Source organism: Mirounga angustirostris, unplaced genomic scaffold (assembly GCF_029215605.1).
Source record: "Mirounga angustirostris isolate CCGP_5_RB_7025 unplaced genomic scaffold, mMirAng1.0.hap1 SCAF_16, whole genome shotgun sequence".
Taxonomy (NCBI): domain Eukaryota; kingdom Metazoa; phylum Chordata; class Mammalia; order Carnivora; family Phocidae; genus Mirounga; species Mirounga angustirostris.
Window position 1 is genome coordinate 14,289,613 of NW_026991724.1, and position 13,794 is coordinate 14,303,406.

Sequence of the window (13,794 nt, forward strand, 5' to 3'; positions counted from 1 at the left end):
CGGGCACATGAGGACTGAGTACCCTGTAAATGTTGCACCCTAGTGCCTCATTTGCTTTGCTCTCGTCCTATGTCTGTTCCTGGGTTTTGGAACATAACATATTCTTTCATTCTTCCTTTCTTCCTTTCTTTCTTCTTTCTTTCTTTCTTTCTTTCTTTCTTTCTTTCTTTCTTTCTTTCTTTCTTTCTTTCTTTCTTTCTTTCTTTCTTTCTTTCTTTCTTTCTTTCTTTCTTTCGTTTTTTAATCTAAATGCTATTTATTGAAAAGAACGGAGAAGAGAGAGTACATGCCCCCTAGGGACAGGATGGAATAAAACAAGCAGTGCAAGTCCACCTCCTGCTCAGCATATTCTCGTTTCCCCACTGGGCCATCTTGTTGTTGATGGGCATCTTCAGGAAGCAGTCAGACTGCATGTAGTTAGCGATCTTCTCCAAAGCCTCAAAACAGCACATGAAAGCCTTCAGATTTGGAAATTCATCCAGGCACTTGGGCTCAAACACACGGTTCTGATCTAAGACATCATAGGTGAGGAAATCCACAAAGGTGAGCTTTTCTCCTGCAAACCATGAGAATTTCCCCAGGAATAAGGAGAACTGTTTCAGTTGTCCAGGAAACTGTTCCAAGTACTGAGGCTTCAGTTTGTCAAGGTCAGGGCTATAGCACAGTCATATCAGCTGCATTCGGAAATCCATTATTTGGTTCTCCATGATGTCCACTTGAATCTTTTCTTCTTTAGTCTCGCCACACATATTGTGCTTGCAAGATAGCATTGCTCTGGGTGATCTTGTTCTTATCATCCATGAGGTAGGGCAGGTTAGGGAAGTCCAGGTCGACCTTGAATTTCACACCCAGCCATTGGCTTCTATCATAGTTGGGAACTTCCCCGCACGTGTACTCTTTCTCCTCATAGGATGTATTGGTGAACTCTAGGAGCATGCGGATGGCGTGCGCCAGCCTGCGAATATCCCAGTAACCCAGAAGCATGGTCGACTTGGACAATGACATGGTGATGTTGCTTCCGGGCCTTCCAGGACTCGGAGAATAACATATTCTTGATTTACAAGGTTACCCACCCCTCGCCTGCCATCCCTGTACTTACACATAATATCTGATGTAGTATTTTAATTTTCTCTCCTAACTGTAGTTCTGAACTATGACCTCTGGCTCATTTCTCCAGATCCTTGTTAGATATTAGTCAAAAATTTCAGAAAGTCTCAGGTTTCCCCTCTGTTCCCATATTACATTTCCTTGTAGAGGGCAGTTTTTGCAGGGATTTTCTGAGTGGGTGAGTGTAAGTCTACATCTAACTGTGTATTTGTATGCGTAGTCTGCAATTTAAATTCTGCACTAAGTGCTAGGAAAAAAAGAGCCTGTTTTAAAGCTTATTTCAAGCTGTTAGACCTTCTTCTTCTGGGCAATTAGAATAATAAAATGCGATTTAATCCCTTTCTTCCTCCAAGTTGCTAGGTACCTTTATAAGCCACATGGCTTTCCCTGACAGGGGGAATAAATAAACTTGGACAGCAATGGTGAGAATATCCTAAAATGTTAATATTTAGAAAGAAGTAAATTATGATAATATTCTTCCTGAGATCCATTTAGGAAAACCAATGAATTTTTCCATGTTTGTGACCTCCTGGGGAAATGACAATAACACTCAGTAAGATAAGGTGGAATTGCTTTGTTGGTAGCATTTTTAGGGCATTGCAGAAAACCAATCTGTGGTTTCTATGGGGAAGTGTAAGTCCTGGAAGAACTCTAACAGACACAATTAAGAGAGACCAGATCCTTGATCACAAATGTGGAAGACAGTGGAGTCTTACACAGAAGCTGAGGCTAACTTGGGGGTCTGGCGACAGGTCTGTGCAACCGGTTCCTGCTTCATATTTGCCAAGGCCTCAAGTCCCGAAAAGGAAACGAAGACTGCAAGTAAGGCATTCTTGCAAACGCCAAGTTTTGAGAGAGCTATGGGAAAATATTTCCCAGCTGCTTATGGGGATACATTTAGAGAATGGTTTAAAGACCCTAGCACTAGAGTTTCCACAGAGAGAAAACCTCAGGCTGAAATGAAGTTGCCTCAGCTGATGAACTGCCTAGCCTACAGGTAAGTATTAGTTCAAAAAAGATGATCAGGCCAGGAGAAGATGATCAATGCCATTGTTTATACATGCTCAGGACAAGGGTTACTGACTGTCTTGGCTGGCACCTCTGGATAAGTGACGGAGTGTCAAGCAGGAGTTTATGTGGGAAGTGATCTCAGGAAACTCAGGTAGGCTGGTGGAGAAATGAGACAAGGAAAGGAAGGGAACTGCAGAAAGACGTGTTATCAAGCTAGTTCCCACGGTGGGCATCTGGTGCAGGATCCTGTTGAGGAATGCCAGGATAGAGCAAAGGGCATGCCTGCAGGATTCTATGGCTGAGGAGCAAGAATGAGAGGTTATATAACCACCTCGCTGTCAGTCATTGGCAGAGGGCTGCTTTTGGGGGCATTAGCCATTCCCCATTTGAGCTTGTCCAGTGATTGGGTTCCTGCATCCAGAAGGAAAGCTTGTAGGCAGAGAGCTGCCAACAGGGCAACAAAGATCACCTGCTGCACTGATGAGCAGTGACACCTCTGAGCAAGTGGGACAGTTGTTATTTTCATGGTTGACTTAGAAGTTCGTCTAAAATCCATTAGGAGATGCTACTCTCCTTATATAACTATGATTTGGTCTTTTCAGGGCAATGGGCCTCAGGTGCTGCAAATCCAGGTGTGAAAGGCCAGATAAGGAAAAGACAGGGCCTAAAATGTAGATGACCTTGGAGACAGCTAAATGGAAAAATCCTGAGGGCAGGGATGACGGGTTTTCGTGTGTGTGTGTGTTATAGGGTACGTGTGTTTAATTCTCTCTCATTGCCTGCTCAATAAATGCTCTTGAATGACTAGTGGAAGAATTTTCTATTACTGTTCCTCCCCAAGGGAACAGAGGTGGAAGTTGAAGGAGCAGAGGTGGGTAGCAGCTGCTGAGTCCCTTACGTGGTTGCCGCTCATCATCGCCTCCTCCACGCAGAGCTGATTCTCCTGCAAGGTCTTCCCCTGTCTCTTGCAGACATCGTGCAGATTTTTGATGTCAACTTGCAGGCTCAAGAGCTTGTTGTTCAGGCTGCTCACTTCTCTGTCTCTCTCCCCCGCCTAGGCAGTCAGAAAAACAAAAGCATCAATTATAAACTATCAAGAAAATGCTTACTTTCGTTCACTTAACTGGTTGACAGAGACTTTAAATTTGCTGGAAATTTGTCCATCAACTCTTAGCTGTTATTACTCATCCAGTATAACATTTACACAGTATCCATTTGCGAGGTGTCTGAGTGCTCTGCATTATTCAGACAATTACTTATTTACATTAATTAATCTTCACCCACTGCTGTGGGTACATCGCAGACATTTCCCCTGTTTTTCAAGAGGAAGTCAGTGCCTAGAAAAATTCCAGGCACCTAGCAGACTATCTATAAATATTAATGGTTCTGCCACTGATGAAATGAACATAGTGAAATGTCAAATGAACTTGTCAGGACTATAGTGAATCAGTGATGGAGCTGATGCGGGTTCTGAAGTGTCTTAACTTTCTCTTCTACTCACTAAACCAAAAGACCTCCCTTACCTGTAAACCTAGTGCTTTTCTGTGGAGATGTACACCAAGGAGAATAAAAATAAAACCCCTGGGCTGATTGCATAAAATAATCTGCCTTTGATTACCAGTGAAAAAGATGAGCTAATTACAGGTCAGAATGGAAATTAATGATCGAGATCAAAATAGTGTGGAGCATAGCAACTTGGGTGGGGTTGGAGGTGGAGCCTGTGGTAAGAAAGTGGGTGCCCCATCACACTAGGATGCCACCTTCCACTCCCAGTGTTGTGGGTGGCAATGGTATGAAAAGAAATTGTGAACCTGTCCAGTGGTTTAATCCTATCACTGTGCAGATTCTTCATAACACTCAAGAGGACAGGTTCTACCACCACTGAGTTTTAGATGCTGGAACTGAGGAGGCTGTTTGTATGGTAGATGCTTGCCTTATGTTAGATTATCCAGAGCAGACTCTTCAGTGAGGATTCCCGGCACCTATTAAAGAAGCACTTCCGAGAGAAATCAACAAGGAAGTGGAGGAAGCCTGACAGGAAAGAGCACGAAACCAACGAAGGCCATGATTTCAGACAAAGTCCTGCAGGCGGTAGCTTCAGCCTGATCCCACAGGGAACTCTGGAGTGTAAGTTACACCTCAGAGTTTGTCTTGATTAGTTGCAAAAGCTGGGCTGTCAGACTCATTATCAGTCAGTCAGTAGCTAAGGGCTGCCCTGTGGGATATAAGCTCCCAAGGACTTCCAGCTCTCTGCTTCTATGAGCAAAGTGACCCCAATAGCCCAAGGGCAATTCTTCTAAGAGAGTTTCAGGTGCAAAAGCACACAGAAGACATGGGTGCACAGAAATGCTAAAGTGATCCAAACGACAATGCCCAAGGTCCTATAGCTGGTTAGCAGCAGAATGAGGAGAGTTCTGCTCTCCTGACCCTGTAGCCAGTGATCTGCCACCATATCCCACTGATTGCTTTGGCTTCTTAAATATATGAGCTACATAACACTCATTCCCAGGGGAGCTGGAGACCTGATATGGACATTGTAAATCAAGCCTTACTGGACAGGTCAGTTTAAGAGACCTCTGCACAAGGCCGAGGGGGGCCAGAGGATAACCACGAGAATCGGACACTGCAATGTCAGAGTATTCGGAATTCAGAAGGTTTCCCAGAAGTGCTGCTGTCTCAGCTGATTTATTTCTTCATTTCCATTTAGTACCTGGGTTTTTTTTTTTTTTTTTTTTTTTTACCACTTTACAGTTTAATTAGGTTAACGGCATGGCTCTGTCATTAAAAGGATTTCATTATCTCAAAACTCTCTCTCTTCCTCTCTTGCTCCCATCCCTTGTTCCTCACTTTCAGAAAAATAACAGTGGATGTCAACTGCCCCAAGCACGTAATTACCATTACCACAATTTACCAGGGACTCTCTTAAGAGAATGTGTGTAGAGCAGCTAAAAACAAATGGTGTATGGACATTGTTTTCTAACTAGAAAACAAAATCCTTGACCCGACAAGGAGCAGCAATTTGATTCTAGTGCTTTAAATTCCTTTTCTCATTGCTGCCACACTGGGAATAGGGAGTAGAGGCTCTCTGGGGATTGGGACCTAGGGATCTCCTCCCCTCTCACCACAGGACTTTTTCTTTGGCATCTATAAGCAGATTAGGTGACAATACAATGCCTGCTCTATGGAAGTGTCAAATGCTCTATCCTCTTGCCTTAATGCTGAATATATGCATCTTAAAGTGAGGACCATGTCACCAGATTGTTCCATAGGGAGCCTGGCACACTGTGGACTCATTAACAAAGTAGCAGTGATATACAACTTGAGCCTCTCCAACCTAAAAGCTAAATGCCCTCTTTCTGTCAGGCCAATAAAAAACCCTTCTCCCTCTAGTTTTAGATGTCTTCTGAGCAGAAGCCTGCTTGGCCCCGTTCTAATGCACCAACAGGACTTCAGAATTGGATCTTTAATGTAGATGATCTCATCTAATTTGGACATTAGCATTGACTCAGAGTCTCTGAGGCAGTTTCTTCATTCAGAAAACAAGAGGCTTGGAATAAATAATTCTTTCTTTGAGGATTCCGTAAACCAATTGGGAATAACAAATGTGTTTTGTTGGATGTCAAATGAAATTTGCTTTTGAAATCAAAACCTAACCATTCACTCCAAAAGTCCAAATCATACAGGGGTTTTTATTCATCAGAACAGGCGTGAAAATGGTGAAAATGCTGGGAGAGCAATGAGGTGACTCCCATGCACAACAAAATATTTTTTACCATAGGTAGTTGTAAGAAGAGGATGTGCTCACCTCAGAACTCCAGAAAGGCAAGTGTTTCTGAGGTTCCAGTAAACCTAATTTCTTGCTAATATCTTGTACAGAGGTCACTGTACACTATTTCTAATCCTATCTACTTTATGAAGGCTAAATTCCAGGCAGATGCCTCTTGAGTACCAATATGCGGCAGGAATTGATTTAATCTGACATTTCATCAATCAAAGCTCTGTAACCAGTACTGGGGCATGAGAGGAGCTGAGAGTCATAATGCTGACCCTGAGGCACCATCTGATCCTGTCCTAGATCTGAAGTCATTAACGATGGCTGAAATCACAAGCCTCTGCTCCTAGGTGAGTTTTCATTTATGTAAGCCATGCACTTAGATACCCCAGTTTTGCTTATGTGAGGTTGGGACCTGGTCACTGGTTGAAGGCATGTGACATCAGCAGCAGCTACCAACTTCAGGCAAAATGGTGAGTTCTGGTACCGCAGTTGCAATCATGATAGTTATTGGAAAATAGATGGTTTACTGAAGCAAATTTTCTGGCCTTATCTGATGGGTCTTTTTCAAAGAGGATGCCTTCTCGAACATACGTTTCCAAAGATAGAAAGAAATTTTGCTCTAGACTTTAAAGCATTGACAGATAGTCTCGTGCTTCTTCTTGGAAGAAGCTGATGTTAAACCGAGGCTTGTGATTCACAAGCACTCTCAGAAGTCAAGAGCGTTACAAAGATTTAAGATGGCAGCAGTCCATCGAGGATTTGGCACTTGAACAAGAAAGCTTGGGTGGCGGTTTCCAGAGTAATTTTGGAGTCAACCAACACCACCATAAAGATCATCATCTTTGGGATATTATCTTTTTTTATCTGAGGATAAAGACAAATCTTTAACAAACAATGGAAAACCACCACTACCATTCAGCATGTTTCAATTTCTTGTGAGAGGTCTGTTTTAAAAAGCATAAAACCTTCAAAATTATCATTGCTTCAGGAATTTCTACATTTTACTTCTGTAATATGAGTTTACAGTTAGTTATCTACAGTAATTTCAAGCACTGTTATCAATATTACTAACTTGATTCCTGAGTTTACTTTTCCATTGATAGAAACATTGCAGTTTTTGATTACTTATATTGGGAATTAATGGACACTTATACAAGGTTTTGCCTGTGAGCAAAAATTTTGGAACCACTTTTGTTCATCTAGTGAAGAATGAGTATATTTCATTGTGTTCTAAATTCTTAAAAAATGGCACACTACATAAATATATAATTTAGGATACGCATGGCATATGGCAGTGGTCAGCCACATATGGAATATGGGCTGATTTTTATTGGCACTTGGGCAGTTGCTACATACTTTTCTCCATCATATCTTTGGGAGAAATTCTTTTACTAGAAAGTAAGCTCCACAAGAACATGGATCTTTCTCTGTTTTGTTCATTGTTTTATCCTCAGCCTCTAGAACAATGCCTGGCACATCAAAAGTGGTCCAAAGATATCAACTGAATTAAGAAATGCCCGTCTAGAAAATGCATACCAGATCCTGGTTCCCTGCAGAACATGCAGCAAATCCTGTACTGCTCCCTCCAGTAATCCAGCAGGAAAGAAGCGGAAACACCTCTTTTAGAAAGTGTTCAGCTCTTGATAAGAGGTCTGTTAAAAGCATATGTCATGTGGGACAATCCTATAATAACCTAAACATCCCCCTTAAATGCTTTCTGGAACAAGACAGGGAATAGGTAAACACAGTTTGACCAAAATATTAGACAAATTAGAACACTCCATTTCCATATCATTCCAGATTAAGAGACAATGTTGGCAACAATAGTTACTATCTTTTAAATGCTTCCTATGTCCCAAGAACTAGTGTTTTATATGTGGTATCTTACTTAATCCTCATGGCAAACCTTTGAAATAGGTGTTAATTATTCATATTTTCTAGGTAAGGGAAAGGAAGCTCAGAGAGGGTAAGTAACATGCCCAGTATTATACTGCTATTAGATGTGGACCTTGACCCACCTCGCTCAAGTCTGGCTCTTAAACACTATGGTCTGCTGCCCACCTCTCTGTGATATTCTGGGATGCTTATTACTAGAATTTTGAATCATGAAACTTGAAAAGAAGTTCATTGTAACACAGGTTCAACTCTGTGTGTGTAGGACAGTTAGGAGTCTTACCTCATCTTTCATTTCCTTGGTACCTCTCAATTCTCCTTTGAGCTTTAGCATTTTCTGAGCTTTGTTATAAACCTGCAAAAGTCCAAGAATTTAATATGGTAAAAGTAGAAATGAGTCTAGCCCTTTAAAGATTTTCCCATCTGGATGCGTGCTCTAAGCAGAGAGCTTGGAAACATTTCCCAAACTGTTAGCAGTACCTACTTGTCTATCCATCTGCATTTTCAAAAGCGTGTTAACACCTTCACCAGACAGACAGAACCAAGGGTTTACATCTTTTCCCCAAAACCAACACTTGGTGGACTAAATCATTTCTGAATTCACAGTTTCTTGGAAAGCAAAAGTTCTGAGATGATCTTACTTTCTATTCTAAGTATTCAATGGCTCAAATATAGTTAACATTATGCACTAATTATGAACCAGACAGAATGTGCACAACCCACCTTCTTTCTCAGGATAACCCTGGGAAGTAGATATTATTATTTTCCTTGTTTTACAGAGGAGGAAACTGAAGTCCAGAGAGGCTATGTGACTTACCCAAGGTCACACGGGCTCTCTTACTACTTCTTGAGAAGCTGCCATTAATTTATAACTGTTACTTTGGAAATGCCTGATGATGTGGTTTTTTTCAAAGCATCGGTTTACTCTAATGTGGTGCTTGTAAAGTTATGAAACTTGTAGAGTGCTGAGAATTATCTATATAAAGTCTCAAGGAAAACCAAAGTTTTTTGCGCATGTATGTATGTAAGTATAGGATGATGATTTTCAGGTCATAATGCACTGACTTACTAATAATTTATTTATGTTCTTCACTCTACGACTAGAGGAAATTTCCACCAGGCACTTACCTGCAGAATAGTTCCAAGAATGAGAAGCTATCAAAATACTCATTCTTTGTAATGAACCACATCCTCCACCCCTAATATAAGCCAGGAGGAAGAAAGAATGCTGGTGAGACATGGAATTTGGAATGTTTTGTGGGGTTGTGTTCTGATGTGCTGCATTGTTTACCCTCTTTAGTCTTTGTGCACAGAGATGCATCATGGGAATGGGGATTTAGCTCAGGCTTACTCAATTGGGAGAGGCCAGGTGATGTTGCAGTGACAAACAACCCCCAAATCTCAGTGACTTAAAACCATGAAACTTTATTTCTCACTGTGCTACAGGTCCTTTATGAGTCAGCTGGGGCTGCTCTTCATTGTCCTCAGCTGGTAGAACCTCATCTGGTATGTTGCCTGTTGCCATGCAGCAGAGGGGGAACACACAGTTCTTAAAGTGGAAGTGACACACTTCACTTCTACTCACATTTCATTGGCCAAAACAAGTCACACAGCTATGCCTGACTTCTTCCTTTATGCCTTAAAGGAAATATTGGTGAATGTCACCACACTGGGTGTCTTGGCCAGTCGTATTGCTATAACGAAATATCACAAACTGGGTAGCTTATAAACGACAGAAATTTCTCACAGTTCTGGAGGCTGAGAAATCCCTGACCAAACTGCCAGAAGATTAGGTATTTGGTGAAGACTGGCTTCAGAGACAGCTGTTTCTGTTTGCTTGTTTTTGTTTGTTTTGTTTTTGCTGTGACTTTGCATGGCTGAAAGGGCATGGGAATGATCTGTAGTCTCTTTATAAGGAAACTAATCCCGTTCATGAGGGTTCGCATTTCTTGACCTAATCACCTCCCAAAGTCCCCATTTCTTTTTTTTTTTTTAATTAACATTTATAATGTAGTATTTGTTTCAGGGGTACAGGTCTGTGATTCATCAGTCTTACAAAATTCACAGTACTCACCATAGCACATACCCTCCCCATTGTCCACCACCCAGCCACCCCATCCCTCCCACCCCCCTCCACTCCAGCAACCCTCAGTTTGTTTCCTGAGATTAAGAGTCTCTTATGGTTTGTCTCCCTCTCTGGTTCGTCCAAAATCCCCATTTCTTAATACCATCATTTTGGGGATTAAAATGTCAACACATGAATTTTGGGGGTGACACAAACAATCTACAGCACTAGGCAAATGAGAAGATTAAAAATATTGTGGCATAAAAACACTAAACTGGGCTGTAGGCCACCAAGCTTCTAAACCTTGTTCAGCACCTAAGTCAAGGAGTGGCCTTTGGAAAGAAAAGCACTTATCTCTCCAAGGCTTTGTTTCTGGCTCTATAAACTGGGAGTGGGGAGTGTTGTATTAAATGACCATTGTCCTTTCTAGCACTAAGACTTACTGATTCAATGTTCTACCTTGATGCACATGTTTCTTTACTTGGAACCATGAATTTAGCCCAAGCATCACACAAAAGTTGGAATGGAACAAATATATCCTTGAGAATAATATTCCTCTACAGGCAGACCTACAGGATGGTCAGGAGATGACTCTTAAATCAAGTGAAATCTTATCCCAAAGACAGAAAAATTACTGTCTAAATTGTGATGATTTCATCAACTATGGAGTTACACAGCTACGGCTGCAAGAACCAAAAGTGTTTGGAAGGAAAAATGGAAGGCAGAGGCTCTCATATTTGTATGAAAAGACATTGGGCTTTACTAAGTAAGTGAGAGGAAAAAAACAGAGAACTAAGTTGTGTTTCATGAAGGAGACGGGAATCTTGTGAGTCACTAACAGCAGTGCGCAATTTGGAAGTGCTTATGATGAAAAATATGGAAGGGTTATATGATAAATTTTCCAATGCATTTGACAGTAATGTTTGCCAGATGGACAAGGAAGAGTGCTTTGAGGGAGCCTCTAATGCTTTATAAAATGGTCATGTGAGCCTTCACAACGCTCTCTGAGGGGTGTGGCGGGACCAATATTTTGTAGAGGAAAGAACTCATTACAGAGGGAGGGGTTCCCTACCTGATCCGTGGATACTGATACCTGGGTCTAGGACTTGGACATCTTCTCTTTTCTCAAACCCTTATTCTGTGTCTTCTGTGGTGCTGTCTCCTGCATCTCTTTTGAGACCTTCACTTCTTCATGCCTCATCTCTTCCACTGGCATATCCAATTCTGCTGCATCTGCCTAGGGAACTGCTTTCTTGTACTCAAAAGATATGCCCCCCTTTTTCCCCCCAGCAGGCCTTCCCTTGGTGACAGCTGTGACCAGAAAACAAACAAAAAAACAGTTGTAGTGAAAACAGAAACTTGGTCAGAGCATCTAAGTGATGTTTGTGCTTCTGGGTAGGCCTCAGTCCACACTAAGTGTACTTTATAGATTCCCAAGAAACACCTAGCACTGTACCTTACATGAGTGACTAAGTTTAGCAGGTATGAAATCAGGTGTGCAAAGAAAAAGCAACTGCTTTTCTATTACTCAACCTGGTTACTGAGCCCCATTTTCACCAAACGGCAGAAAGCAAAATCTTAGTTATTTCTGAGAAAGTGCCATCATTTTCAGGTCAAAAATAAATCAGTTCATGATTCCCTCCATCTTTTTAAGGTCTCTTCAGAGTACACCTAAATTCTGGCCAATGTTGGATTCTGGCATCAGAGGTGGCTCTGGTCCATGGTCACGGGCATCTCTCCCAGCTGGAGTAAGCTGTGATGTCTGTGTCCTGGTCAACAGGCTGCATGTACTGCATCTTCTTCATACTGTGGGCTTTGGGGCTGCTGACCCTCTTTCATTCTCCAAGGATGCTCCTAATGCAGAGAGAGACACACACACGTCAGATTGGTCTCAGGCCCTTTCTTCTTAGACCCGCCCTAACATCGTTCTGCATTTTACCTGGAAAGGTGTTGAGAAGAAGTGTATAGGATCCTAAGATCTTGCTCACTTTTCTGCCCCCCATTCCTGGTATTGATCAAAAATATCTTCTGCCCCTGGTTTGCTATGCCTATCTGGGATTCTACTGTTTCCCCAACTCTTGTCCACCTCATCAATCTCACCAGGGTCTAATTCTCTTGCTTATGCCCAAATTCCCCTCTCCTTCCTCTTTCTTAACTCAGAGAGGCTTTGTTTAGTTTTTGGGAGAGGAAGGAAAAAGAGTACAAGTGAATGAATCCAATGAAGTACAGGTTGAGTGGGCAGGATGGGAAACAAGTGTTAGTGTTTCATACACCATCTACCCACATGAAGTTACACTAATTCCATAACCACAGACTGCTCATGCTGGTTCTCTCCCTAAGAAACTGGTAACTAACTGCCTGGGTGTACGGATGGACTATTAGCCTTAGAAAAATGAACTTCTGGTTATAAAAGAAATAAGAACTGAGGATGTAATGTACAACATGATGACTATAGTTATCACTGCTGTATGGTCTATTTGAAAGTTGAGAGTAAATCCTAAGAGTTTTCATCACAAGGAAAAAAAGCAATTTTTTTTGCTTTGGTATCTATATGAGATGTTAACTACACTTATTATGGTAATCGTTTCACAATATATGTAAATCAAGTCATTATGCTATACACATTAAGCTTATACAGTGCTGTATGTCAATTATATCTCAGTAACACTGGAAAAAAATTTAGGAGATAAAGTTAAAGTTATCCCTGGGGGCTAATCTAAACCAATAGGTTTACCTACACTCAGCCATAAGTCTTTCCTTTATTCTTGCTGGGTTTTAGATTTTTCTCCAATGTTCCACCTCCTACCAATGAAAAAAGTGTGATCAATTCTAGAGCTCTTAATTATTGAAATAATGAGATGATGCTCAATGTTTCCTCTATTTTTAAAAATATGTGAGCACCATGAATTGATGGGGATGCTCCTTGTATAATAAATTATTTCTACCCAGAATGCATGGATGGAGCCATAGAGTGCAGAAACTTGGCATGAACAGAGTCTACTTCTTTGGATCCGAACTCAGTTCTAAAAGAGAAATTCCCTGATCATGTAGGGCATATCTAATAGGGGAATGTGGTAGGAGGAGATGACATGGGAGATGGTTTTGTCAGGGTTTGGGGTTCTGCACCATAACTTAGTGAATAGGAACTTGACACCAAGGTTGGGTCATAGTCCAACCCCAAGACAGAGGCTTTTCTGGAGAGGAAGCATGGCTAGTTGGGTCTTCCCAGAAGGAGACTTTGTAATGGCAGAAGAGATGAGGGTCCAGTAGGAACAAGAGAAGGGGTTCCAGGATTTATCAGTCTCACTGTCACAGGTGAAATTCTCTCCCCATGGCTATCTTCTTTGGTACTTTTTACTGAGGCTATTATTGCCTATTCCAGGATCCATACTTCTTATCTTGCTTAGTAATAGAGCCCTAATTTTATTGGGGTGTCCATGTGCTCATCTAAAAGGCTGTGAAATGAACAAAGGGAAAAAAAGAGACAAACCAAAAAACAGACTCTTACCTATAGAGAACAAACAGATGGTTACTGGAGGCGGGGGATGGGTGAAATAGGTGAAAGGGATTAAGAGTACACTATCTTGGGGCACCTGGGTGGCTTAGTCAGTTGAGCAACTGACTTTTGGTTTCGGTTCAGGTCATGATCTCATGGGTCCTGGGATAGGACCTTGCATGGGGCCCCTGCCTCCACCCCATGTTGGGCCCCATGGGAGTCCCTGCTCAGCAGGGTGTCTGCTTGGAAGATTGTCTCCCTCTACCCCTCCCCCCACTCTTGCACACATGCTCTCTCTCAAGTAAATAATCTTAAAAAAAAAGTACACTTATCTTGATGAGCACTGAGTAATATACGGAGTTGTTGAGTCACTGTATTGTATACCTGAAACTGATATAACACTGTATGTTAATTATACTGGATTTAAAATAAAAATAAGTAAATAGA

The 13,794-nt window shown here is 41.6% G+C and overlaps 1 protein-coding gene and 1 pseudogene across 1 annotated transcript in view; both read right to left on the minus strand.

Moving 5' to 3' along the window:
- Window positions 1–8,081, minus strand: part of PMFBP1 (polyamine modulated factor 1 binding protein 1) — a 44,202-nt gene extending 36,121 nt beyond the window's left edge. The window contains exons 1-2 of the mRNA XM_064581569.1: window positions 8,070–8,081; window positions 3,017–3,172 (exon numbers count right to left, since the gene is read on the minus strand). Coding sequence (XP_064437639.1) covers window positions 3,017–3,172; window positions 8,070–8,081 — 168 coding nt within the window. The remainder of the gene's footprint in view (window positions 1–3,016; window positions 3,173–8,069) is intronic.
- Window positions 294–1,005, minus strand: LOC123855947 (glutathione S-transferase Mu 3-like; annotated as a pseudogene).
- Window positions 8,082–13,794: the final 5,713 nt, after the last annotated feature.